The 26,865-nt window shown below is 46.3% G+C and overlaps 1 protein-coding gene across 3 annotated transcripts in view; it reads left to right on the forward strand.

The window, feature by feature from the left end:
* Positions 1 to 26,865, forward strand: part of SETD1B (SET domain containing 1B, histone lysine methyltransferase) — a 39,318-nt gene that overhangs the window by 10,763 nt on the left and 1,690 nt on the right. For 2 of the 3 annotated variants that reach the window (XM_015878017.2, XM_015878019.2), the window contains 9 exons: positions 15,406 to 16,185; positions 18,136 to 18,306; positions 19,424 to 19,511; positions 20,176 to 20,393; positions 20,645 to 20,771; positions 21,216 to 21,683; positions 23,298 to 24,848; positions 25,727 to 25,893; positions 26,148 to 26,279. In XM_015878017.2, the coding sequence (XP_015733503.1) occupies positions 15,406 to 16,185; positions 18,136 to 18,306; positions 19,424 to 19,511; positions 20,176 to 20,393; positions 20,645 to 20,771; positions 21,216 to 21,683; positions 23,298 to 24,848; positions 25,727 to 25,893; positions 26,148 to 26,279 (3,702 nt within the window). The remainder of the gene's footprint in view (positions 1 to 15,405; positions 16,186 to 18,135; positions 18,307 to 19,423; positions 19,512 to 20,175; positions 20,394 to 20,644; positions 20,772 to 21,215; positions 21,684 to 23,297; positions 24,849 to 25,726; positions 25,894 to 26,147; positions 26,280 to 26,865) is intronic. The other variant, XM_015878018.1, reaches the window with a different exon arrangement.

Here is a 26,865-nt window from a genome sequence, read left to right on the forward strand (position 1 = left end):
AGCAAGCAGAGATGAGACAGGAGTGCGGGGTGGCATTATTAAGCGTCATAAGGAAGCAATAAAGGGCACAGAGTTTGAACTGATTTGCTTCATATTTGGCTTTCCCTGAGGGTCTGAGCAGCCCTTGGGCTCCAGCTGAAAAAATCACAGCATTCCCAGGGACAATGCAAAGTGCAGGGAGATTTTCCCTAAAACAATAGCAGCTTTTGAAGGATGTGATCCTGTTTTCCATAAAAAATTCAGGATTTTTGACAATGACTGCTAATAGAATAATGCTTTTCCTATAAGTGTAAAATTATCATGCAGGTTAAATGCCCCCAAACTTGTTTTGGGTATGGAAGGTACTGCCAAGGCTAACGATGACTCCGATTTATCCTGCTAGATCTGAATGTTGGTTTTCTAGATCCAGTACAATGCTGCTAAGTCCGAGACCTTGGCTGCTGGCAGGGAATGGCCAGGAGACAAGGCAGGGTGCAAGCAGTGCGAGGTAAGAGTAGATAAAGACTTCCTGCACTGGCTGCACAACCTGCAAGCCAGCAGGACAGGTGGAGGGGAGTCTTCAAATAACCAGAAGATGACAAGAAAGGAGAAGAACTGAACCGTGCAGTTATTTTAATAAATTTGAGGGTAGCAGAGTGCAAACTTTCCTTCCTGCATTCCTGAAAGCTAACAGGGAAAAGACTGTGATGATTTTGTTTTTCATAGGATCTTTCTGTGCTGTTTCAGAAGTGCAGAGGTTAAGTAAGTACCATTTCACGCTTTGACATCCCGTTGAGCCAGGTCGTGTTTTTGCTTGGCTCGTTACAGGAAGAGGCCCTGCCTGCACTCCGGGGATTATAACAAGTCACCGTGCTGTGTATCGATGATGCCTTTCATGTTTCAGCTGATGAAGGTGTTAGTTGGTGTGCACAGCCTGTGTGTAACAGGAAGACTGTGTGATTGACGATTGTATTTTTCCAGATTGACGAGCACAAAAATGCTTTTGAACCGAGAATCAACAGACTGGTGTCTTCCTGGTGGTTTGGCTGAGCAACTGGGTACTGTGGTGGGAGGAACGCCAAAGGTATTCCTGAAAATAAAGATCCTGAAATGCAAATGAGGTGCAAGCAGTCCTGCTGTGGAGTTCAACAAACAATCTGGGGAAAAAATTGGGAGTCTCACAGTGCATGGCCCTGCTAGGTACCTGACAGTCTCTGGGCTGTTGTGATATGCTGAATGTGGAGCTGGGTGCTGAGGTGCCTATCACAGCATGGTGCCAACAGCTCTGTGCCAAGCTGGTAGCTCAGGCTTAGCCCCACAGCAAGGGAACCCTGAGGTTACATGTGGGCTGAATTTGCTCTTTGCATCCAGTTGTCCTTGGGCTCTCGTGTGTTCATAGTCAGAGCTGGAAGAAATTAATGTAAAAGGGGTATTCTGTCCCTCTGGAGCCTTAGCAGGGTGCATTGCCATCCTTCTTGGGACACTGCATTGTGTCTAGTGTTCTGTCCTCATCCAGACGCAGCTATGGGTCAGTGGCTGGTGTTAATGATTCCCCTCTTCCATCGATCTAAGTTCAACCGCAAGTTGTCATGAACGTGTAGGAGAGAAAGCAATACCCCAGTGCACAAGGAGGAGTGAGAATCTCTAGCAGGAGCTGTGCCTGCAGGATGCATCCCTTCTAGGACCCTGCACGCAGATGGAGCCTCTCTGCTTCTGCTTCATTTGTGAGATGTGTTAAATGGGGCTTCCTGACGGGGAACCTAAGGGCACCTGGCCAAGGGACACTCCAGGGCTGAAGAGTGCAGAAGTGATTTATTCAAGGTAAATGCATGTAAAGGCTGAGAAGGTAGAGTCTTGGAGCCAGGAAATCTGATACCTTGGTTTCCACAGTAACTGTGCAAGAGCCCTTATGCCCATAAGTAGCTGTTATGTATGTATAATATATATGAGTACACCTGGGATCCAATTTACAGCTAGAGTGGGATTCATCATTCCTGGAGGGAAATAGGGGAAGTGGATGCACTGGTAGTTCTAGATGCATATATATATTTATTTATTTTTAATTGAAGAAGGAGAAAAAGCTGAGAGTGGTGTGTATGCCCACCAGGCACTGGCAGAGGAGAGAGGAATAAAGAAACAGTAATGGACAGCAAACCNCTTCTTCAAATTTTCCTGCCTCCTGAGCGCTTGCAAATGCAATCATTCTTGATGGAGTCAGTTCCTAATGGAAACTCAGTGTTGTGACTCTGAATTTCCAGAAAGGCAGCCAGTGCCCAGGCAGCAGAGATTCAGGCGACCACCGTGCTTCTACGTGAGAATGGTCTCAGCCATTCCAAACCTATGAAATTAAAATGAGTGCAAGTGGCTCCAGCTGTGGGCTCAGCTCTGGGGGCATCTTACAGTGTTTAAGCCCATTCAGAAAAAATGGCAACGCACGGATCCTTTAGAAAATGACTAAAATACAGCCCTGCATCAGATCCTGTTGGGACCTTGGAGATCCACTCAGTGTTGTGCGTTCTTCCAGAGCTGGTTGGGGAACACTGCAGGCAGGGATCAATTCCTTGTGCATCTCATTCATTTACCACAGACAACCTGCTGCCCCTTCAGAATTACACCAAGTGGGAGAGCTGTTTGCTGACTTGTGCCTGACTTTTGACTTATCGCATTTGGCTGCAGGTTGGTTCCTGGAGTGCTGAGCAGCCCAATGTGGGAAGCAAGGAGTAAACAGACCTGGGGGGAGCACTTTTTGAAGCAGAACATTGTGGGATTCACCGGGTTTGCTGGCGATGTGCTCCCTCGTATGGGGGGAAACCTAAACAGAGGAATGTTTGACTCTATGTAGTTTGCTTGGGTTTTGATGCCCAGCTGCTTCAGGGGAAGGAGGGAATGCGGCTCTTGTTGGTAATGGAGCCAGAAATGGTGAAATGCTTTGAAGTGTAACTGAAAAATAGAAAGCAGGCTGTGGTTGGGAGGCTGAGTGCTTCTCTCGCTCTCTGGTACTGGGCCAGGGCTTTGAGGCTTTTACATTTTGCATATCTCATAGAAGTGACATTGCTGTCCCTTTTTTTACATCACTGTTACCGGTTATACTCTTGCTACCAGCTCAGTTTTTTCTTTGTTTAGCCACTGGCAACCTCCTGTACATTTTCAGTTCCAAGTGAGCTGGGTACTTATAATTGAATTGCTTGTTAGTAGGTAAAGCAATGCATACTGTGTGCTTCTGTAATGTGTGGATGTGCTGCTGCTCTGGAAGCTTGACTCCAAATTGCAGTGTTTAACCACAGCACACAGTTACCATGGAACAGTGCATGCAGTTCTGAGCTCAGCAGCCCATTACCAGCCCGATACGCTCCTGGTGTCTGCTTTTGCTCCTCAAATAGTCATTCCCTTTCTTTTTGACACCCCAACTTCAGCTGTAACGGTGCTGAATGTTCAGATGCCATGAATGCAGGCTGTGGATCCTGATGCCGAGCGACGCGTTTTCCCTTACAGCTTCTCCACCCTGTTATCATTCTGCTTGCGTTCTGCATCTGATGGCTGTGCAGTGACTGAGGAACCGCGAATGAGGCGCTGGATGGCAAGGTGCATTGCAACACGTGCCGACACTGAGCAAATGTGCCAGTGTGTTAGGTAATCAGCTGAAATATTGAGAAAATAATTGCTGGTAACATATTGTGCTGGCAGCCAGAACAGCGCCAGTTCCTGGGGCTGGTTTTGAAGAAGATGGAGCAGCCGCTGTGCTATATGTGTGTGTCTAACACACGGCAGCACGCAGGCAAGCACTTATTCAAATTTCTGCTGGCTGTTGTCTTTCCTGGACACCCTGAACAGACGCTGCTCATCAGCAGAATGTTATTTTGCATATGCACCAGTGTGGAGTCCCATGACTTCACACCCCCTTCTATTAATTCTGATTTTCAGCTCAGGGTGCCTGTTTGCATCTGGTACAGATGGGGCAAAACTCAACCTGAAAGCAGCAGGTTCGTTAGCACCCAGGTTTTAATATGAAAGTGCAGTGCTCGCTTTTGGAAACACACATTCATCATGAGAAGGATTTCTCACCTTTTCCAACTCCTTGCAGAAGGAAATGGTTTAAAAATACAAGTCATAGAAGTGGTTTTGGTTTGCTTAGTGCTCAGTTAAAGCAGAGATGGTTTTATAAGTCACCAGTCGTACAGACGGGCTGGTGAGGTCAAGGTGCATAACAAGCAGAAGGTGAAAAACAGATCTGTAATGCCCCCCCAGCCTCGGGTCTGCTTGCTGCTTGATATGTTGCAGGAGCAGCTCAAGCAAAGGAAGTTGTTGGTGGCTTGGGCTCTGGCAATCGCTCCTTGCACGGAGGGCAGTGGCACGGGAAGGAAGTGAAACTGCTCTTTGAGCTCAAAGCTGGCAGCAGAGGTTTCCTTACAACAAGGGCAAAGGGCTGTAGGCAACCTCCAATTCCCACTCTTTGGCACTCCAGTGTTTCATCCTGGTTGTTTCCTAGGGGTATTTGGACTTGCTGACTGCTCTGCACATGTGCTTTTTGTGGAGTTTGCACTTTTGTGGCACTGATAACTGTGTGCTAAGTGTGATTTATTGCACACCTTTGCCCGGCTCAGCCCTGTGTTGCCCAGCAGCTCTCCCCACAGCTGTCAGTAGGCCAGAGAGGGAGGAGGAAGGCTCTGGGAACTGTGGGGAGGAAGAGGAGCAGCCAGGACATTCTTGCAGGGTCCAGTCCTTCTCTTTCCTTCCTGCCCTCACCTTCCATCCCACAGGGACTGTCCTTGTGCTCACCTCTGCCAAAAATCCCATTATCAGTGCTTGGAATGACCACAGGGAGAGTAGGGCTGAGGACAGTGCTGGCTGATGTGAAGGATATTATTTATCAGGAGTTGAAAGAGCCCCTTGCTGGCTTGCTCCAGGAATCAAGTGTCTGCTGCTTGCATGGGGGCTCTGGGATGAGAGTCACTGTCCTACAGAGGTTTTCCAGAAAGGGTTGTGCTTCATGGTGTGTCATATCATGCTCATGCCCAAGGAGTGTGTCATCTTCCCACTATGCAGGATCTGCATGCATTGCATTGTGTCAAGGATGTTCCCTGTGCAGGGACTGATGGAGCAGACAGCTTCTTTCCAGGCTTCCCTTCATTCACAGGAGCTTGTTATTTCTGCTGCCTCTCGTGTCCCTAGCAAAAAAAAATAGACTGAAGATGAGAGCAGTGCAACTAGTGGAAGGAAGAGCTGAGGGACCATATCCTGAGCTCAGTGCTGATGTGTGTCTCTGGGGACAGTTTCTCAATCCCAGACCCTGCTGCCAGAATACGGTATTTCAGTCAGCAGATGTGGCTGAGTTCCTGGTGCAGGTAATGGAGGATGTCTTTGAAGGAGGCTGATAAATGTGAGCAGTCATTATCGTGGTGCTATAAGTGTTTTGCTATTGTCCAGGAATAAAAAAATCACTGGGAAAATACGAAAATCTGTAATACTGCATACAATTATTCAAATGATAGTAAAACATAAAGGGCAGCCTACCAGTTAAATATCTGCCATGGATATGTGTATGAAAGGATGCATTTTGACAAGGGAATCTGAATGAATTTGTTCTCCTGTTAATACTGTGTCAGGTGGGATACATCTCACAGATTATATCGGCACAGTGGTACCAGTAGATGGCTTTGCAAACAGGAGATGCATGCTGGTCAGCGTGAGGTTGCAGGAGGATGCTGTGGGTCTGACTGAGGATGGAGACTTCCTGCTGGGGCAGCTTTTAAATACCCTGGAGACCCTTTGGGTTGGCACCATGGGGTCCTTTAAAGGATCACAAAGGGCTACGCTGGTGGGTTTAGGGTTTTTCTTTTCCAGGGTTGAATGCCATATGGTAGGGTTTGTTTGGATGTGCTTTCAGTGTTCAAGAAGAGAAAACTTTAGATACTACCACGCCATCTATTTAAGAAAAAATAAATGTGGCTGTGGGGTCCCTCCAGTCCCTCATCACCCACTGGTCAGGACACTGCCCTGTGCAGGAGCTGCTGCTGGTCCCATCTCACCCCAGTTCCATACTCAGCCTCTGCAATACCCTGTGGCAATGAGGTTCACAGATGAATTTTGCTTTAGGTGAAAAGTGTTTCCATGTGGCTTACTTTAAACCTCCTGCTTGCTAATTAGAAGACAGGTGGGGAAATCAGCATCGCTTACCTCCTTCTTTTTTTTGTATATTTTATGCCTGAACAAATGGCAGTGAGAATGCAGCACAGCTGTGGGGTGTTTCCACTCCAGTAATTTAGAACAGTTGCAGTTACAGGATTTATTTTGCATACGGCGGGGATAGTTCAAGAACAAAAGTTTGATATCTCCTAGAAAGCTGTGTGAAATGTCATGTTCTGCATGGGATCCTGTTAAGGGATCAGCCAGCAGCAGCAGCCCCAAGGGTTATGTTTCCTAGAAGTAGTGTTGTGCAGGAAGAGTTCCTGCTGTAGCAGAGCTGTGCCTTACAGGGCAGGCTTTGGGAAGGAGAATTCAAAGGTATTTGGGCTGGTAATTGCTTTAGGTTTCATCACAGAATGAGGATTTTTAAAGCTTTAATGAGTATATCTCATGCCTCAGCTGATGCGCTTGGTTCTGTTCTGCCTGGATGCAAGACGTAGTTAATCAGTGGAGCAAGAGAAGGGAAAAACTGAGCAGGAAGTAAAGCAGTGAAAAACTTGAGATGCCTTGGGAGAGACCATCTGTAGGAGAAGAGGAAGTGTTACCAAAGGGGAACTGCTTCTTATTGGCCTCACCCTTGCTTTTGAGGAAGGACGTCTCTATGCAGCCTCTTCAGCAGCTTGAAATAGTCTCTTTAGGTTGAAGTATCCCCTGCAGCCCGGCTGGGTTTTAATGCTGAGGAGGATTTGTTGGTCTGTGCTGCAGGGCTCAGGAAAGGCACTCCTTAAGGCGTGGATCATTTGTGGTCTCTACAAGCCCAGCTACAGCAGTTCATAGAGAAGCTTGTCTCATGAACTTCTTGAGGGAGAAGCCATGTCCGTCGTTAGGGATTCCCCTGGAGAAGGAAGGGCAGAGTAGGTCTGAGGACGGGCATCAGCAAGCAGGAGAGCATTAAGGGATGGTGCTGGTGAATGACCTCACAAAAGCTGCTCATTTTTCTTCCACTCGTTGTCCTTCAAGGCCTTGATTGCAAAGTTTCTGCTCTCCTTGCTGAGGAAGGTGCACATTGCACAGGCTGCCTAGTGAATGTCCAGGTCTTGCAAATCAATCTGCTCTTATTGTTGACACTGGGAAGATCGAGAGCACTGAACTTGATCTGAAAATGCTGCCTATCAGTAATACATGTGATTTCAGATTCTCTAGGGTGTAGATGTAGTGCATAAAAAGGGAATAATATCAAACTGGCCTACTTCTGCTGATTAGAACTTGTTTAAATACAATATGTGTACAAGCTGTTCTTCAATAGGCTGCTATCAGCTGGGAGGCTAGTCTGCTTTCCAAACTTATCTGCTTTCTTATCACTGCTGGTAGCAAGATCTGGATTCCAGGCTCCATTTGACCTATGATTTAAGTATCAGAGTGAACTCAGGGGACAGCATATGAAAGCTTGCCTGGCACGGAGCTGCCAAGGTGTCTGTGTACTCTGCATGCTTTTTTTTAATGCTTATAGGTGGACTCTGATCTAATGTTGCCAGTTGCCTTCTTTATCTCTGATTGTTAAGTAGCTTCTGCTATCTGTTAATATCGGTGCATTTTTGCACTGCTGTGAAGAACAAAACAGAGCATTTCAGAATCGTTTGGTAAATTAGTTCACTGTTTCTTTGCATCATTACATAGTGCTTCAAACTCTGGATCTCGCATGTGGATAGACCTTGGAATAACATCTGCTAGTAGCTGGGTTGCCAGAAGATGACAGAGGACCCACTGCATGCTTGCCACTGCCTTTTTGTTTGTTTCTTTCTTTCTTCTCAGACGATGTTTGGTTCCCCTGTAGCATTTGGCTAGTTTATTCCCAGGACTCTCAACCAAGTGTCTGAAAAGAGCTTTACCTGGGTAAGGCCAGCCTGGCTGCAGGCAACTCTTAAGAAGAAGCGGGCAGCATTCCCTGACTAATTTATCTGCAGGGGGTATTTTCTTGCCACTCTCCCATCCTTTTATGCATGACTTAGCTTCTCAGCTAGCTGAAGCCTTTGAAGTTAGATTGCAAATAGCTCTTTGGCTCTCTCTCTCTCCCCCCTTCCCTCCCCCCTCACCCCCCCTTGAAATAGGGAAACCAGAACAACCTTAGCTGTGGGAAGAGCTGGCCTTGTTGCGTGGTTCCCCTACATAACATCCTTTCTTTTCCTCCTTCATTTTCTCTGCCTTTTCCTCCCTCACCAAGAAACCCTTTTTCCTCTCAATAAGATCTGCTTAACACTCGAGAGAGAAGACCATGGTTCTGTCAGGTGATAAATCCAATTTTAGAGCATTTCATACATGGCAAAAACCAGTCAGCTGCCTGGTGCAGCCCCCACATTGATGTGTGTTTGCTGTGCCAGGTCGGATCCATTCCCCCCAGGCAGAAAGAGATGGGTCAGTCTGGCATAAACCAGATTTTGGGATGGGGCTGGCACCCTGTGGCACAGCCCCTTGCTGTGCTTTAGGGTTTGACTGGTTGCATTTGTCTCATCTCAGGGGTCTGGAGGTTCATGGGTCTCACTGTTGATGAACATGGACCTGGAGGATGTTGTTGGCCTTTGCTCTTCAATTTGAACTGTTCCTGCAGGTACCTGTGAGCCTCTGGTACATATTGGAAGCCCAAGGACTGTCTGCTTTTCTGAATATCCCTTAGTCAGTGGTTATGGACAAGGCATAACCAAAGCATGTCACAGAACCTCCTTTTCCTTTCCAAAGGGAGAAAGAAATCGCCACATCTTGTCTAGCTTTCTAAGGCAAATCAGGCAGCTGTGTTAGTTTATGGCTCTGAGGGTTGCCATCCTGGAATGCTCCTATTGTGGGCTCTTGAAAGTCTCATTGAGAACTGTAGTAAGGTGCCAGTAGAATGGATTGCTAAAGGTACTGGGGGTGCTGGTTGAATCTCATTCCCTTGGAATCGCATTTCTCGAGTCGTCTTCCTTCTGGATCAGTGCAGATCTTGTTACCACAGAGCACTAATCATGCTGTGTCTGCTTCCCATCTGTCTTCTTCGTGCAGTTTTGTCTTTCTATGAGTCCTTCGCTAAATAAAAGGGGTTTCCAGTCTCAAAGAGATGCTCAAAGGCTGCTGAACTTCTTCCTCCAGGATTTTATCTTGGACAGTAGAATCCACACTTTACTTCATGTGGACACTAGAGCTTCCACTTCCAGTCATGTACAACTAGTCTGAACCCCTGATGTCTAATTGATGCTTCTGTCCTCTGCTATATTTTGCTTCTTGGTGCAACACCACTTCATGCTCTTTGTCTTTGAGCTTTGCTTTGTGAAACACAGATTTCGGAGTAAAGGAGGGGAGATTTAGATTGGACATAAGGAAAAGGCTGGAAAGGTGTCCGGAGGTGCCAAGTCCCATTTCATGCTCAGCCAAGAGTTTGCAGGAAACCTGGCTGTACAGATTCACATGGGGCTGTGGGCCATTTCCTTGCCACTGCCCTGTGCTCAGGGACCAGCAGGAACTTCAAGGGAATTCTCCTGTGATTTTAGGCATTGACTTGAAATTTCCTCTTGGCACAAGAAGAAAAAAACCATGGCATAAATTAGGCTGGTGTTTACAGTGCTGTTCGTTTACCGTGAGGACTTGAATATTTTTGTCATTTGTTTTACCCATTGAGCAGCCTCGGAAGTGTGAAGAGGTTGGTGTGTGCCAAGGAAGCCCTGCCATAATTACCAGACCAAAACATGAGCTGAGCCAAGTGAGTGTCTGCAGTCAGGTAGGGTGTTCTAATCTCATGGAGCTTGAGTTCTTTTTTTTCAAGTAATCAGGGAATTTTTCAATCAATAATAAAGAAACCAAAACACCCAAGTAACTTTTCACCTCTGGCAAGAAATCCTTGCTCCTTTGCAGCTGTTTTGGTGCCTTTTATTGCACCAGAATGGCTGCAGGGCACAGTGTTGGGTCTGTGTCACTCTAATCTGTGCATTCTGTTGTGTTTGCTGCCTTTGTCCAAGAGTCAAATTTGCCAAGTGCTGTATAAATGTACACTACATAGATATCTTGCTCTTCTGCTCTCAAGGTAGAAATGCACGTTGTTGAAGGTATTTATAATCATTCGGCTGTAATGGGTTAATCTTTTAATTTCCTGAGCCGAGCACTTCATTATAGCACATGTACACCTGAATGCTATCTTCATCCCAATTAAGAGCTGCCGTGATGGCAGTCACAAGCTCTGGCAGCAGCAGGAGGATGGGCATTCCTTTCACTGCCCGAGAGAAAATGATGGATGTGGCATATCAGCCCAGGAGGAGGTGGCAGACATCTGTGGCATCAATCCAGGCTGTGTGATGGTGAACTGCTACTGTGGGCACTGGTGATGGCATGGTTATCCAAGCAGGCAGGAAACCTAGCAGGGAGCCCAGACCACAGCTGACTTTGCCCTCCTGCTCAGAGCTGCCCTTGTGTAAGTTCTAGTAGAGGGAAGTGTTTGATTATAGTTAGCAATGTAAGAAATATTTATTGTAAACATAGTGCTCAGTCTGTCTTGTTCATGCCTGACACCCAGAGGTGTGAGTGCTCAGCATGGGCATGCTGACATGGCAGCAGCCCTGAGGGCTACACCGTGCTCCTCAGGGTGTGCCAGGAACATGTGGAACCTTTGAGCCCTTCTCTGATGAAAAGCAGGTGAGCAGAGAGCAAAGCAGTGCTCCCTGAATCCCTCACTGTGCTCTGCTGGGTGAGTTTTGGACTTCACGAGGTGTTAGCAAGGTGAATGGTGGGATTCTCTGGACTGAGTTTGTATATATACATTTCTTCTAAAAAGGAACATTTCATTGAATCTTGCCCCTGAAAGAGGAGCTGCAGGTGTGACAGCTTTACATCCTTATACATCCTTTTTGTAAGATATGCAAGCGACAGGTCTGAAGCATCTTGTTCTCTCTAATGTTTTCTGCAGGAGGCAGAGGACTGAGCTGTTACACAGCAGTGCTGCTCTCACCCAGGGATCGCAGCATGTTGGCTGCAGCTGCTCCCTTGCCTGACAAGGAGCACACTGCGGGCTCAGCACAGGATGGACCCAGAGGCTATTCTCAGCTCTCTCAGCACTCGCTGAATGACCCTGTTCAGACAGGTGTCACTTCCCTATCTCTCCATCCCTTCCAGAGGGTTTTTCTTTCCCCACTTTTTGTTAGGGTAAGGGTGAGGCTTGCTCATATGTGAGTGTTTTTAGATCCCTGCACAAAGTTGGTCCAAAACCAAGTGAGGACTGTTTGACAGTCAGTAGGGTTATGAAAACTTTTTTCTGTAGGAAACACTTCTGATTTTACTTCTAGCTGTACTGACAAGCTGGTGCTTAACATTTCAAGTAGGAAAGATTGCCAGTATTCGATCATGCAAGTTATGAAGTTTTAGGCTTTAAAGAGTGATTTTCCCATTTGGTTTCTGTGAGTGGAGCCTGCTGCAGGCTTACAGGTTTGCTTCATCTTGCAAGCATTGGATGCTTCACTTCGTTAAAGCTAATGACCTTGCATCATGCTGATGCCATTGATCTTGCATTTCATTATTCTGATGCACCAGAGCTCGGCCAGGCTGTATCAGAGCAGCTTTGTTCAGTGGTAGATGTTACTTACCTCAAATAAAGGTAACTCGGTACCAATTGAAGTGTTGAAATGAAATTAACTGTGAGCTGACAATATTCAAAATGCATTCTGAATTCTTTTTAAAAGGAAATGAAAGTATGCACAGTTCCTCTGCCCGTAGGAAAGGGACCGAACGGCATTCACGCTGAAGCTCGCTGCCGCAGTGTCAGTGCTCCTCTGGGCCGGGGAGAGAACAGCCTCTGCACACCTGGAGCTGCCAGTTCTGCATGCAAATATTAGGAAGTAGTTTCTTTTTGCTGCAGGTATGAATATTTGCTTGCTAAATGCTGGGTATTAGCTCTAAGACCGATACCCTGCATTCAGTAGCTCTCTACCCTGTCACTATTCAGATTGGTCAGAAGGAAGATCTTAGGATATTTATTTTGCTGAACTCAGGGAGGCTCTACCTGAGCTAAACCTCACTGTGCCAGGACTAAAGGTGGCAGTTAGCGTGTTGGACAATGAATGAGGCCCTTTATAAGTGGTTACGCTGACGTGAGTCTCTCCCAACAAATTTACATCATTAAAACACCTTTGGAAAAATGTGTCGTGCATATAATTAAATACCTGTTTGGCTAACTCTTAATTTAATTAATGCAAAGTGAAGATGGCAGCACAAATTAATTGAGAAGGAAATGGCTTTCCTCTCAATGGGCTGAAGGGAGGGTTTCTGGAGGTATTGTGCCCTCAGAAATGTGCAGGTGAACTCTGGGACTGATTGACACAGTTTTTTTGACGGTGATAGAAATGATGTCCTCGCAGCAGTATGTATGCCAGTTAGCAGCTCTTTTTCCCCCTGTGAAAGCAAAGAGGAAACCAGAAGGCAAAGCTGCTTTTCAGCCTTACTTTAAGAGATATTTGGTAGCAGCCACAGCAAATTCAAGTTCAGATGAGTGAATGAAAAGAAATTCATGCCACAAGAGGTCTTTCTGTGTCTCGCATTGACTTCTTTCTGTGCCCATATCTTTCTCAGTTGGTGCCCATGTTTTTTCCCCTTAGATACAACTTTCCTGTAACTGTTCATCTGCTTAAAATATTAATTTTTCTTAACTTTCTTCAAAGACTTCCCCATAGAAGATCTTCTTTTGGTTTGACCTCTTTGCTAACCTTGTGTATTCTTCTTTTTTCCCCCCTGCCCTTTTGGTGTTTTTCTCCCTGCTGTTAAATGTTTCCCTTTCCATTTTGCCTGGGATAAAACTGGAGCACTGGTTGTTCACTGTGTAGGTGAGTTGTCAGCCCCACACTGCAGGAAGCAGGGAATCTGTTGTTGCTTCCTGCAGACGTACATAAGTACAAGAACTTAAAAGCGTCTTCCAGGAATGCTAGTTGTGTTGCTTTAGCAGTTCTCAGCTCAGCTTAAGTGCATGTATGAGACATATATGAATGAAGGAGAATGAAGGAGGCTGATGTGCAGCTCAGGCCTGCCAGCTGTGGTTTCAGTATCAGCTGGTCAGGTTGTGCATGAGGGGACAGACCCTATAGGAAGACTAGGGATCCCTAAGGGGCTGTGGCTGGGAACACGTCTCCATGGTGCTGTCTGGCTCTGGGGCTCCACAGGGACTTCACAGGGTGACTTTCCTCCATATTCCCCATGGATGAGATGAATGTAAACTTGAAGTTGGTTTTGTCTCTCTGTGGTAGGCTGGATGCTTCTGGCTTCTCATCCAGTACTGTCTTTTAGTATGATCCAGTTTCTGCAATTGGAGCTTGTGCTTTTAACAGTGCTTTATGTGTTTGTTTGGTGAAAAATGGGCTCTGTTTCACAGGAGACTTGTTTACACCTGCCATGATCATCTTGGTTGCTCTTCCTTTGTCCCTCTCACTGGAGCTGTGTTAGCTGCAACTGCAGAATGTCCTTTCATTCCTTGGTATCCACAGTGTGGTATGAGATTGTGGAGCTGAGCAGCTGGGGAAAGGGATTCAGGGTGCAGAACTCAGCACTCATTCATGCTGTGAACCACTCTGCAGGGATGAACGGTGGTCTCCTTATAGAGCCCAGAGATTAAGCATCTTCAGAAAGCTAGGATTGCAGTTTTTTTGGGGTGATCCGTGCTGTGTGTGCACTGGTGGGCTCGTGCTGCAGCAGCACAGAATGTGAGGAAGCCTGGGCGAGGGGAGGTGCTAGGACAGGAGGATTTGCAAAGCTGCTGTGGCAAGCACTGTGCTCAGCCTGCTCTCTGGTGGTAGCTGCTGTAGCAGGAATGACCTTTGATAAAAATGTGAAGCATTTGGTTTGGATGGGGTGGTTGTGGTTGCTCAGCTTGGTACAGCTCACAGCAGAGTCATCAACTCAGCTGCTTTTGCTTTTGTTCTCTTACTCCTGAGCAAAATTCCTAGGTAAAAATTGAAATCACAGCAGCTTTGGGAAGAGAACTGCCAACAGAGTTCCCCTGTGCAGTTCCTTCAGTGTCTGACAAAGCAGGAGCTCCATTCTTCCTTTCTTTCAGGTCAGGAGAGTAGACAGCAGGTAACTGCTGGCCCACAGCGTGGAAGAAATAAACATCTTGGGGTTCTCCAGTCAAGACTGGCTGAAAACAGCCAACAAATTCCAAAAGCTCTTGCCAGAACTGAGATGCAGAAATACTTAAGTAGGCCAGTGACTTGCGGTCGGTCTCATTTCCTTGGCTGGCTGCAGGGGCGGGACATGGGATTGATAGTTTCTGTTTAGAAGAGGAGGCACAAACTGTTTAGTTCCTTTGTGCAAACTGTCATGAGGAAGGAAGTGCTTGATAAGTTGTTCAAAGGAGGCAGGCCAGTTGTGCTTGTTGGGAGCTTGAGCGAGAAAGTCACAATGAGAGCTTCTGCCTTTCGGTCCTAAAAACATATGGTGGTGTTTGCTGTCACCCTAGTGCTAGTTTTGCCATTTTTATCTGAGAAAGAAGGAAGAATGGTGTAAATAGTTTTGGAGAAGGTAACTTGGGACCCTCTCTTGTTTTTGACATCCAGTGGCCAGTACTCATTTTGCTTAGAAACATGACATTTGCTGTGTCTTTGAATCACAGTATTTATGACTGTGAAATTTAAAGGTAATTTAAGCAAATTCAGGTTTTGTTTTTCAATGTGAATTGCTTTGGCCCAGTAGAGACAACTTCTAATAGCAGCAGCCTTGTCTGCTACTGTCTTTCCACAATTAGAGGATAAGAGTTGACAGCCAGTGAGACAGAGATAATAATTCAAAAACATAGAAACTGTGTATGTGGTAAAAACTAAAGAATGAAACCTGTGGCATAAGGCACCGGTCAGTATTAGATGCAAATAGGAAATAATACATTGTGCAGTGAAAGGAGTTTGGGTTGTGTCTATTTTGCTAAGTATGGGAACAAGTCTTAGTCTTGCACAGAAGCTGAGGTTTTGGGTTGGTTGAATCACAGAATGGCCTAGATTGAAAAAGAACTCAAAGGTCATCTGGTTTCAACCCTCCTGCCATGGACAGGGTTACCAGTTGTTAGACCAGGCTGCCCAGAGCTGGTGGTCTTTGAGAAAGCTTCTACCCCTGCTTCCTAAGGTCTGACACAGGAGAGAAAAGCTTCAACAGGAGCCAGCTGCTCAGTGGACCTCATCTTTTTCAGAGTGCTGTTGGCTTTGCTCAGATCCCAATTAAAACCTGTGTCAAACTTGGGTTTATTAGAAGCAGCCAGAGCTGTGGTATTTATCACAAAAGGAATGTGCTCTTCACCTTTTCTCTATTTTGTTTCAGAGTCAGCATTCTTCAGGGGAGGACATGGAAATCTCTGATGATGAGATGAACTCTGCACCCATCACCAGTGCAGAATGTGCCAAAACCATTGTGGTCAACTCCTCAGTCAGCAACGCAGGCGTCATGGCCCCATCGATCCCTCCCTTGCCGCCACCGCCTGGATTCCCTCCTCTTCCTCCTCCTCCACCACCTCCTCCACAACCAGCTTTCCCGATGCCTCCGCCGCTGCCTCCTCCACCTCCTCCCACACACCCTGCTGTTACCGTGCCACCACCACCGCTCCCCGCACCCCCTGGGGTCCCTCCACCTCACATCTTGCCTCCGCTTCCTCCCTTCCATCCCAGCATGTTCCCAGTTATGCAGGTGGATATGATAAGTGTCTTGGGCAACCACTGGGGTGGCATGCCCATGTCCTTCCAGATGCAAACTCAGATGCTGAGCCGCATGATGCAGGCACAGAACACATACCAATATCCGCCTTTCATGGGGGGCAGGATGCAGTTTGTGAATCTGCCGCCCTACCGCCCGTTCTCTATGGGAGCAGCTCTTGGTCGTGGGCAGCAGTGGCCACCACTGCCCAAGTTTGACCCCTCAGTTCCACCACCGGGCTATGAGCCCAAGAAGGAAGATCCCCACAAAGCCACTGTGGATGGAGTCCTCCTGGTCATCGTGAAGGAACTGAAGGCTATCATGAAAAGGGACCTGAACCGGAAGATGGTTGAAGTGGTAGCATTTCGGGCATTTGATGACTGGTGGGACAAGAAGGAACGGCTGGCAAAGGTAGGCTTCTGTGTCTTGTGTGCTTGGGCACAATTAGAAGGGGACAATGAGCAAACTCTCCCTCCTCCCCAGTGCTTGTATATGGCAGTAATTAATGCAAAAGCTGAACGTTGGCCAAATACATGAGGATTAGTTAAGGGGACAGCTTCGCATGAATTGTCTGATCCTTTCTCGGCCAATTTCAAGCATTCCTCAGCCAGCAAACAACTCTGTGATTTAATACACAGTGAAATGAACTCTACCCAAAAAAGCTAATGCTATGATTTGCTAAGATTGATGCAATCTTCACAGTGACTATTACAATTAGTTGTTTAAAATATATAGAAATAAATAAATAAAGCAACACCACAAGCCACAGCTGCCCTTTCTGTTTCAGATACCAGTTTCCAGAGCAGTGCCCTCACCACAGGCTCTGTAAGCTGGTTGCATGCTAGCTCTCGTGTCTGAGATTGCTCTTTGGCTTACAGAGTGATCAGTATTGCTGCTTCCTGACAGTGTGATCTGCTTAGAGCTGCCTAATGGGCAGCGAGGAGCCTGGTCCTCTGCTCTTGGCTAATGCACAGAGCTGCCTCCACCAGTTAGTACGTGCTAACAGTGTTGGAGTTGGTTCCTGAGCTTCCAGGAGAGTGAGAGGAATGGATCCCAAAAGCAGAAGCTGAAGTACCCAAGAAACTGTTTTAAACCAGGCTTTGAAGTGAAGAAGCAGAAGCAAGTTGATTCAGGTCTGCAGGGGTGCTTGGGCTCCTGTATGTACCATGCTGGGGTTAGGTTTAGTCTCTCACCTGGAATTTGCAGCCCATGTTGGTAAGGGAAGCTGGCTGTGCCACAGCAACTTGGTACAGTGCGGGTTGTGCTGAAGGTGAGCAGTCTAGTGGAACGTACGGGAAAACTGATGTGCTTTTTGTCCAGGAGCCATTGCTGCTTTAGGGCACTGTCCAGAGAAGCTTCTGCCAGGCTTTATGTCAAGTTGCACATGGTGAAACCACCCAGGTCTGAGCCTCGTTTCTTCTAGGCCCAGCCACAAGCTGTCTGTTTGCTCTAAAGGAGAATAAACTAGGAATATTCAGCAAAGCGGCACCTTCCTATTGCTGGTGTGTTGCTGTCTAAGGGCTCCTTGGTGACACCTGTGGGCTGGGGCTCCACATATTGCCATCACTGATTTTCCTAGAACAGACCAATTCCTCCAGGCACTGTTTTAACTCTTTAAGGTCTTTTCCAGCCTGAGCAATTATGTGATTCAGCTCTTCATGGAAAAGCACCATACATATCACACTAATGCCTCAGCTTTTGTATCTCCGTTTTCTGGCTACTGTATCAACTTGTCTGCTGCTGATTGCCAGAAACATATTGCTATAGGTGTGAAGTGGGTGTCTGAGTTCTGTGTTCAATATTCCCATTAGTACTGTCCTTTATTAGCAAGAGAGTTGAGCTTACACTTCCTTTTCAGTGATTACACTCTAGCAAATTAGCTCTGTAAGTGAACATGACTTTTAGTGGATGTTGCACCCACTTACTGATGCGAGTGAACATTTCCTCTGGTGTCCTTCGCTCAGGACAAGCATGTTGTTATGTCTTTCTGCTTTGCTTTGCTTGATGGATTTAAATGCAGGATCTCTTAGTGTCCATGCCAAACAACTCCTCTGAGAGTCCCCACAGGTTTGTCTTCAGCAGTTTTAGTGCCCTGTGCAGAGCAAATAGCTTCTTGAAATACAAAGGGGAGAAGGCTTCTTGAAGGACGGGAAGGTCTCATTGTCAAGAAGAGCTTCTGTGCTTTCTCCCTTTCAAATGGTGTGGTCATGTGGTGCATGTCCAGATGCCTTCAGAGAAACTGATGCCCAAGCAAGGGAGGGATATTTCACGAACCCCATCTATCTAAATGGCTGCTGGAGTTCACATTCTCCCCAGGAAACTTCTCTTTTAAAGGTCTTTTTTTCTCCTCTTCTGTTTTAGGCATCTCTCACTCCAGTGAAGTCTGGAGGAGAACTGGAGGAGAAACCAAAGCCAAAGGATCGAATTGCATCTTGTCTCTTGGAGAACTGGAACAAAGGCGAAGGCCTGGGATATGAGGGAATTGGCTTGGGCATTGGGTTACGAGGGGCCATCCGGTTGCCATCCTTCAAGGTAAAAACAAAGATCTGCCTTCATTACGCTAACATTCCCTAAAGGAGCAATGGGAGAATAGACCTAGCCAGGTTTGTCCCCCAAAGCCTTACAGGCTGTTAGCCTCACACTGTTACCTTACAAGATTCCTTCCTCCAGTATCCCTTCTAACCCACCAATAAAAAAACAAGGATACTGTTACCCAGCCTTAGCCTTTCATCTACCACTTGTGTGAATTATTAGGAAAGGATTTCTGCTCTGCAAGGTAAATGGGACATGTGCCTGTGTGCTGGTTTCAGCTAAGACAGCATTAGGATGCAGTGTTTCAGTGTGGTTGTAAAAATATGCTTGTGCTAATAGCACTTTACACAGCTGTTTCTTTGCTTGGAACTCTGTAAGCAGAGTGTATTCAGAGCTGGATTTACCATTCATAATAGGCCTGTAACACTTCTAGATCTCTGGATTTTGAGGTTTGGCTCTTTTGCATAAGTCAGCTATAATGTCTTGCATTTTGGCAGCTGAGTCACACCTGGAATTTGATTTAAAATGTTCTCTAACTCGTGTGAGTTTATGGGATTAGACTTTCAATTACAGGGTCATTAACTCTAAAGTTTATTTGTGCTTCCTGCCAAGAAGTAGAAGCATAAAAAATGAAAGGTTTTTATTTTTTTTCCTCTAGTAGTTTAAGCAAAAAATAAGGGATGTTAGAGAGGACTTCCTTGAAACTGAAGTTTTTAATGCAAAGAGAAGGCACATAAAGATTTGGGACTAGAGATTCAGTAGTCCTGATTTATAATAAAACTTGTTTCAAGGTTCTTTCAGATGTAGGCTCACTCATTTTCTGTATTGCTGTCTCAGACCCGTGCATTTTCACAAGCTATCTCTGTCAGATTCTAAGTACCTGATGATGACATGCACCATGCTGACATGGAAGGTGTTTTGATTCGAACCATAGGGGTGGAATTTCATTCACAGTAAAATACTGTTTGCAAGAAAATAAAAGGATTAAGAGCCGGGGAAGTGGCCTTTAATTTCTGGGTATAAGTCACAGTAGCAAAGTGAAGCTGTAGCAGTTTAAGAAGCTGATTTCTGCTGTTTCTAAACTCTTTTAGAAATGCAAATTTTGTCTTTTGTTCAGGTGAAAAGAAAGGAGCCACCAGAAGCTGCCTCAGCGGGAGATCAGAAGAGAATCCGGCCTTCTACTTCTGTTGATGATGAAGATGAAGGTTTGCACAGCACATTTGTTTCAAACCCGAACAGATGCAAGCTGAATTCTTTTAAACTTCACGGCAGTGTGCTCACTTACAGTTAGACACAGAGTAAAGGATCTGAGCCAAAACCCTGCCTCTTGCAAACCTCTCATCAGCTGGGAGGTGTCTCCTCTGGATTCTGTTATCTTACATTCACTGGTGGGAAATTTAAGACCTGCATGATACGAACACTCATATCCTGTTCTAGATTTGGTGATGCAGAGGTGGTCACCCAGTAGAGGGAGCTCAGATTAGTTTGTGGACTGTATTCTAGAGGTATGCTAGCATGTGTATGTTGAGGGAGAAAGCAAGTAAGAGACAGTTTGCCCTGCGTGGTTTTTAAATTTATTTACTAGAAGAATCTATTTTCAAATATTAAGTTTTCTTTTTCCCCCTGGAAACATGGAAGAATGGAGATAAGGATATTCAAAGCTTCGTGTCTTTATTTTGCATTAAAAAGTGGAGCCAGTCTCACCCTTTCTTGCACTGTGAAATTAGTAAGTGCCTGTGAGCTTGGGGACTCACACCACATGGACACATTGCTCCAACTTTGATCTTCCCAAAGCAAAAGCTTTCACAGTGTTGTCTGTAAGTCTCTTGCAAAGTATTTGATGTCAGTTTCCTTGTTTTTGCTCACCAGAGTCGGAGAGGGACAGAGATGCTTCTGATACAACATCCGACCTGTCGAAGAAGGATGCAGAAGCAGTGGGGCTGAGGCGGCGACCAGCAAGGCCACTGGAGCTCGACAGTGAGGGGGAAGAGGGAGATGAGACATCAGGGAAAGAGGAAGAGTCTTCCTCAGAAAAAGAAGAGGAACAGGAGGAAGAAGGAAGCTTGGTGAAAGCAGCACCTAGCAAGGTGTGTTGATTTGTGATTTCTGTTCTGAATGCTATCTGCCATTAAAAGGAGTCCTAGTTATACCAGATCTCCACGTTATTTTCTCCAGAAGATGAGTGCTCATCATGGGGTCTCTCCTAAAATAATCTCTGTAGGAGAGAACCCCTCAAGTTCTCTGATCAGCATCTCCGAGAGTCACTGGTGATTACTGCAGTGGCAGCCAGGTCAGTGGGTCAGACACAGTTAATTTATAACAATGCTTTCTTGTGAAGGAGGAAGATGAGGATGAAGATGATGATGAAGATGAAGATGATGATGATGATGATGAAGATGAAGATGATGATGAGGAGACAGGTGTTGAAACGAGTGACAAAGAGGAAGAGCAGGACTCTGAGGAGGGTAAGCAATTACAAGGAAAGCAGCAAGTTTGTCTTTCAGGTCAAATGGGATTCCCTTTTGCACTCTATTTGTAAGCCAGTGTTTATTTGTGCACCCCGTTCACAGAAAGGCAGTTCTATACAAGGTAATTTATACAGATATACATAATCTCAGTACAAAAGTATTAAAGAGGCAGTCCGCCAAGAGAGTGGTGTGGGCAGGGTGCCAGACAGTCCTAGCTCTGCTGCTTGTGGAGCTGCCTGCTGTATGGTGATTGCTGTTAACATCCAAATACTTGGTTTAATAATCCCTGCAAAAATAAACAAACTGTGAGGGGATTCCTTCAAATCCACCTGTTGCTGTTGATGCTGTTATAAGTGTGGAAACAGTATTTGTTCCTTAGTAGGTCCTGATTGTTTATGGAAGTCAGAAAGCAGAACTAACGGTAACCTGCTCTTCTTGTAGAAGATGTAGCGAGTCCCTCATCTTCCAAGGCTGAAGCTGAATCATCAGATGAAAGTGAGGACTCCTCTGAATTTGAATCAAGTTCTGACTCAGATGAAGATGATGATGAGGAGGAGGATGAAGATGAGGAAGAGGAGGAAGAGGAGGAGGAAGAAGAGGTGGCTGAAGATCAAGACAGAGAAGCCATGGTTGCAGAGACAGAGCCTGAACCTGCCAGTCATGAGCTTCCCGATGATAAGAGGGAGACCATTTTGGAGCTGTATCCTGTGGACTACATGGATGCTACGGGCTTGGGACTCTCAGAGCCAGCTTTGGTAGAGAAGGATGAAGGGATGGAAGAAGTCAAAGCAGAGGAAAGTGAATGTGATCAAGTCCCAGAGGAATCTATTGCTGCTGAAACACTGAAACAGTTGGTTATGGAAAGAGACCAGGAGACAAAACTTGCATTGTCTCCCATCTGCAGGCCAGGTATAGTCTTCCTTTTGTTTGGCACTTACTGTTTTTCCAAATACAGTGTTCTCACAGCAACCAGTATGTGTGATTTTGTTTCCATCGTTCTTTCTTTCTCTGGTCTTGGTGTTAGGCTAGGGATTATCTATATCCTTTTCTTCCTGGTAGAATTCAGCACAGACCTTTTTGCTTGTACAGATAATGATAGTTATTGTATCCAAAATCTTGTCCTGGACCAATTTAGCTAATGTCCTGCAGGAACCAAAAGAGTTGTTATCGTCCAGAGGTGACTGAAAGGTGTGGTGGCTGAAGCTCAAGTTAGTAAAGCCATGGCTGCTAAAACAGAGCAGGAATCTGTGCTTAATGAGTCAGTACAGACTGTTCTTGATTTTAATTCCAAAGAAATATGTGACTGTTAAACTATATGTGACAGATGAGTAGAGTCTTAGAATTCTGATTCCTGATACTGTTTTTGTTATTTTAAACTTAGTTCTTTTAAGTGAAGGAGATCCCCTGATTTGCTGGAAGAACAAATTTGTCTTCATTCAGTACGTAGTTGTGTATAGCCCATAAAGACTAGAATAGGAGTAGAATGCAGAAAGCTTGAGAAATTCTGCAGCAGGAAGGGGGAAGCCAAGAAGTAGTGCATATCAAGTGTAGTGAGCCTCAAGCAGGATGGGTGTCTGAAGGCTGTAGATCTGGGAACTGGGTAGTATTTTGCCAACTGCAGAGCTAGAAATCTGGTCTCTGTGCAGGATATCATTCCTTGGCTGTTATAAAATCTGAAAGACTTAAAGGCTAAATGTTAAACTAGGCACAAGCTCAAACTCCAGCATTCTTATTGTGCTGCCCAGCCTGGTCATACAGGAGTGATGCGGGTCTGACCCTTCTCCTGTGATTCTCTGGTTCAGTCAGCACAGACGGATAATGCTTCCCCTCCAGTTCTCTAGGCGTTTCCCCTTCCTTTTGCTCTCCCACTTGAAAATGTTATTTTGAGCTGCCTGAGATGATTCACTGTTGATTCATTTTGGCCCTGGATCTAAGGAGATAAATAAACTCCACACAAATGAGCCTGCTGCAGAGAGAGAGCAGCACATAAATTGCCTCACTGATATCATCTGAGTATCTTCTCATTCATTACGAGAGCTTTCCATTTCCTTCATGTGTTGTTCAGGAGTATTACACTTCTCCCTTCCCTGTTTCCATCTTTGGAGATCTGAGGGTACTTCTTAGTCCTGCAATTAGAAAACACACACCAGATAAGCTGATTGCTTGGGTTCTGACACATGTCCACCACAGCCCTTACCCTGCAGTTCACTAATGCTTTTTATGTCTGCAAAAAGGTGGTCAGGGGGTTTGAAAGCAGAAAACCTTCATTCTGGGCTGTGTAGTAGGCAATCCTCAAATTAATAGTGTGTTGTTTTTTTAATGGTCCATTAGGGATGCCTATGGTAGTGTCTAATTACTCCATACTCTGTGTCTCCAAAACGTAAAGCATTGGTGCTTTTAAAGCTTCCCAGTGGAACTGAACTGTTCTGTAACTGCAGCATCTTTAACATGCCTTTACTGGCAAGTGATGTGTAACCAAGTGGAAGCAAAACTTCTAACTCTTTAATTATTTCCTTTTCCTAGTGGAAGAGCCGGAACCCATTGTCATGCTGGAGCCGGAGGTACAAGAATGCCCGAAGCCTGAATCGCAAGATGAGGCTGGCACAGTCTGTCCCTCAACACCAGTGGCAGTCTTTGGAGAACCTCTGCCCAACAAAAGCAGCTTCTTTAGCAAGACTGATGACAGCTGCTTAGAAACTCATGTTAAAACAAAGCAGCCTTCTACAGTGGAGGAGGAGGACCGGCTGCCTCGCACACCTGGGCGGGAAGTGGTGGTCCATTCAGAGACTGATATTCTTTTGCTTCCAGCCCACAAGGTGCCATCCTCCTCACTTCCCTTACCATCGACTCCTGGTAAAGAGGAATCTGTAGTCCCTCCAGAAAAGTTCCCTGAACAATTAGTGGTGACCAAAACGTCCACAGAAGAGGAGATTCCTAGGACTCCTGGGCGGGACATTTTGGCCAAGTCTTCGCATCCCCTTGCAAAGTCACAGAGCACAGACACTGTTCCAGCCACGCCAGGAAGTGATGCTCCCCTTACAGGAAGCAGCTTGACCCTCAGTTCCCCTCAAGTCCCAGGGAGCCCCTTTTCCTACCCATCCCAGTCTCCTGGCATTAACAGTGGCATTCCTCGGACTCCTGGGAGAGATTTCAATTTCACACCTACTTTCCCAGAGGCTGGTGCTACCATTCCTTGCCTTCTGTCTGGCAAGAAACAGTCAGAGGATGACCTAGAAGAGAAACCTTTTAAAGAGCCTCTTGGTGCTTCCCTTACTATCAGCATGAACAGCGTTCCTTCTCCTATCCCCTTTGCCAGCCCCACACAAGCAGATTTCCGCACAGATATGGGCTTGCCACCTAACGAGCCAATACCCATTGCAGCCCTGCCATGCATACCTGGAGATGGAAGAATGCCCATTGAGGAGAGCAAAGCAGAAGTAAAATCTGTTTTGCTCTCACCAGAAACACCCGTTGGTGCATCTATTCTTCCTCCTCCACCACCACCTTCTGTTCTTCCCAAAAGGAGGCCGGGTCGGCCAAGACGGTCCCCACCTTCTGTCCTCTCATTGGATATGTACTCGGGCAAAACCATTGAGCCACCTCCTGTCCCTGTGGCCTTGGTGGACAGTGCCATGAGCAAAGAGCTATTGAGTGCACATCCCGATGCTTTCTATGGACTGAAGGACCCTGAAGCCGTCCCTCTAGATTTCAGGAATGATAGCTTCCATGAGAAAATAGCAGCTGAGACAGTTACAGAGAAACTGCCATTTAAGGAATTGGAGAACCAGTGGAATGAAGATTTCAAGGAAGAAGAAGTTAAGCCTAAAAGACAATGGCGAAGGCAGAAGAAGTCACCCGAGCACCTCCCAGCGATTCCTTCCCCAGAGTACTCCCCACCCCAGCCTCAATTCAGGCCACGCTCCGAGTTTGAGGAGATGACCATTTTATATGATATTTGGAATGGAGGCATAGATGAGGAAGATATCAAATTCATGTGTATCACGTATGACCGCCTCCTGCAGCAGGACAATGGTATGGACTGGCTCAATGACACACTGTGGGTATTCCATCCTTATATCCTTTCTCAATGGTGTTTTGCATTACACAACACTTTCAAGATTATCATTTTTTGCAAAAGTCAAAGTTAATGGGTAGAAGAAATCTTTGCTTATTAGAATAGCAGTTACTTATTTCAGCAAAGAATTTTAGAATTTTATTCCCTGAAGCTGTAATACAGACATGTTGCAGAAATGGCTGTTGTGCTGCATTTTCCAGCTAGGACTAAAGGGAAGATCTGTATGTATCTCTTCTGGGGAGATTTCTGGGAAGCTGGTTTGTATGTTAGGCAAGACAAATTGCACTGCCCCGTGTACTGCTAAAGATTTCTGGAATTAAAGTATCTGATCCCTATCTCCCTGAAGGACCAGATTTACTGAGGGCTGTGAGAGCAGCATCTCCCAGCCTTCTGGGCTGAGTGCCTTGTGGCTCATCCATTGCACCTTACCTGAGGTGTGGGGGGTGAGATGGCTGTAGTGAGCTCAGCACAGCGTCCTCAGGGTTTGGGGTGACTTCTGGAGGGGGAACAAAAATGTTCTCTCAGAACTCCAAGGAAAAGGGTTCAGCCAGATGGGTGTGCAGCTGCTGTCTGTGTGCACAGTTGGTGCTGCAGGGAAATCTTTTTCCAAAAAGGTTTTTCTTGACAGCTTAACAGTTTTTACGTTTAAAACTTTTTCCTCTAGTTTCCTGAAGCGTGCAGCTAAGGAAAGAACCTGCTGGGTTTTTCTGTAGGCACACAGGCTTGAGAAACTGTATAAAATAGAACTGTTATTTCTTGCAGCCTCTCCCAACAGCATTCCCCATTTTCCAAGCAGCAGTTGCTAGTTCCATGTAACCACAGCAGGTTTTTGTCTGATACCACCTGGCAGCTGCGTTGCTCCTTAACTTCTTTCCACCTACCAGCCTTTCCACCCCCAAGAAAAAGAAGCGAGACGATGGGATGCGGGAGCACGTCACAGGCTGTGCACGAAGCGAAGGCTATTACAAAATTGATAAGAAGGACAAACTCAAATACCTCAACAATAGCCGAGCTTTTGCAGAGGAGCCTCCAGCTGACACACAGGTGAGGGCATGTCTTCTGCTGACCACCAGGTGTGAATGAGATTTGACTTTGTGTGGCCTTGTGCCCGCTGCTCCCTACCTTCTGGCAAGGAGAGAGATGCTGTGCCTGTGTTGAGCTGGCCATTTGGGTGGTGCTTAGGGTCTTTCAGAAGGCCACGTGTTCTGTGATGATGATATAGCACAGAGATTGCTCATGGGTAGGGTTGCAGGGTGCTTTGTCCATTGGGTCAGCTCTGTTGATGCATTTGTCTTCAGGGGATGAGCATCCCTGCCCAACCTCACGCTTCCACGCGGGCTGGCTCTGAGCGGCGGTCAGAACAACGCAGGCTTCTCTCCTCCTTCACTGGTAGCTGTGACAGCGACTTGCTCAAATTCAACCAGCTCAAGGTAGGTCCCTGCAGGTGGACCATATTGGGCAGGGGCTGGCTGGGAGCAGCAGGCTGAAACCAGGGCAGGACTGACGAGATCTCAGTGCTTGGCACCTCTGTGGGTGCCAGAGGACTGAATGGAGTCCAGAATGGAACTGTTGCTTTGCCTTCTGGCAGAAGTCTCTGTATGGGGTGGGTCAGAGGTGCTCAGCTGGGGAACTGGGTTCTGCAGCCCTGCTGTTATAGCAGCCCCGGTGAGCAGAAGAGATGCTCTCAGTGGATCACCCAACACAGACCCTCTCTCTGGTACACAAGCTCTTCTGTGCTTCCATTTAGCCTGACTTAAATATCTCTGTGGTCTAATTCACCTAAAAATAGGAACAGAGTATCCAGTGGGGAAACAGGGCGCTCTAGTCCAGTGTGCTCCCTTGTGAGGAGCAGAGGTGTGAGCTGCTTGATAAATGGATATAAATAAGTGCATGAGCTCATTAAGGCCAAGGAAGAATCATCAAGGCTGTGCAGAACTGAGACCCCAGGGGGTCTGTTCTCCATAGTAGTGAGTGGTCAGTGGTACAAAACCAAGTACTGTGACTCCGTGTCCCCTG

The sequence above is a fragment of the Coturnix japonica genome, chromosome 15 (genome assembly GCF_001577835.2).
Source record: "Coturnix japonica isolate 7356 chromosome 15, Coturnix japonica 2.1, whole genome shotgun sequence".
In the NCBI taxonomy this organism is placed as follows: domain Eukaryota; kingdom Metazoa; phylum Chordata; class Aves; order Galliformes; family Phasianidae; genus Coturnix; species Coturnix japonica.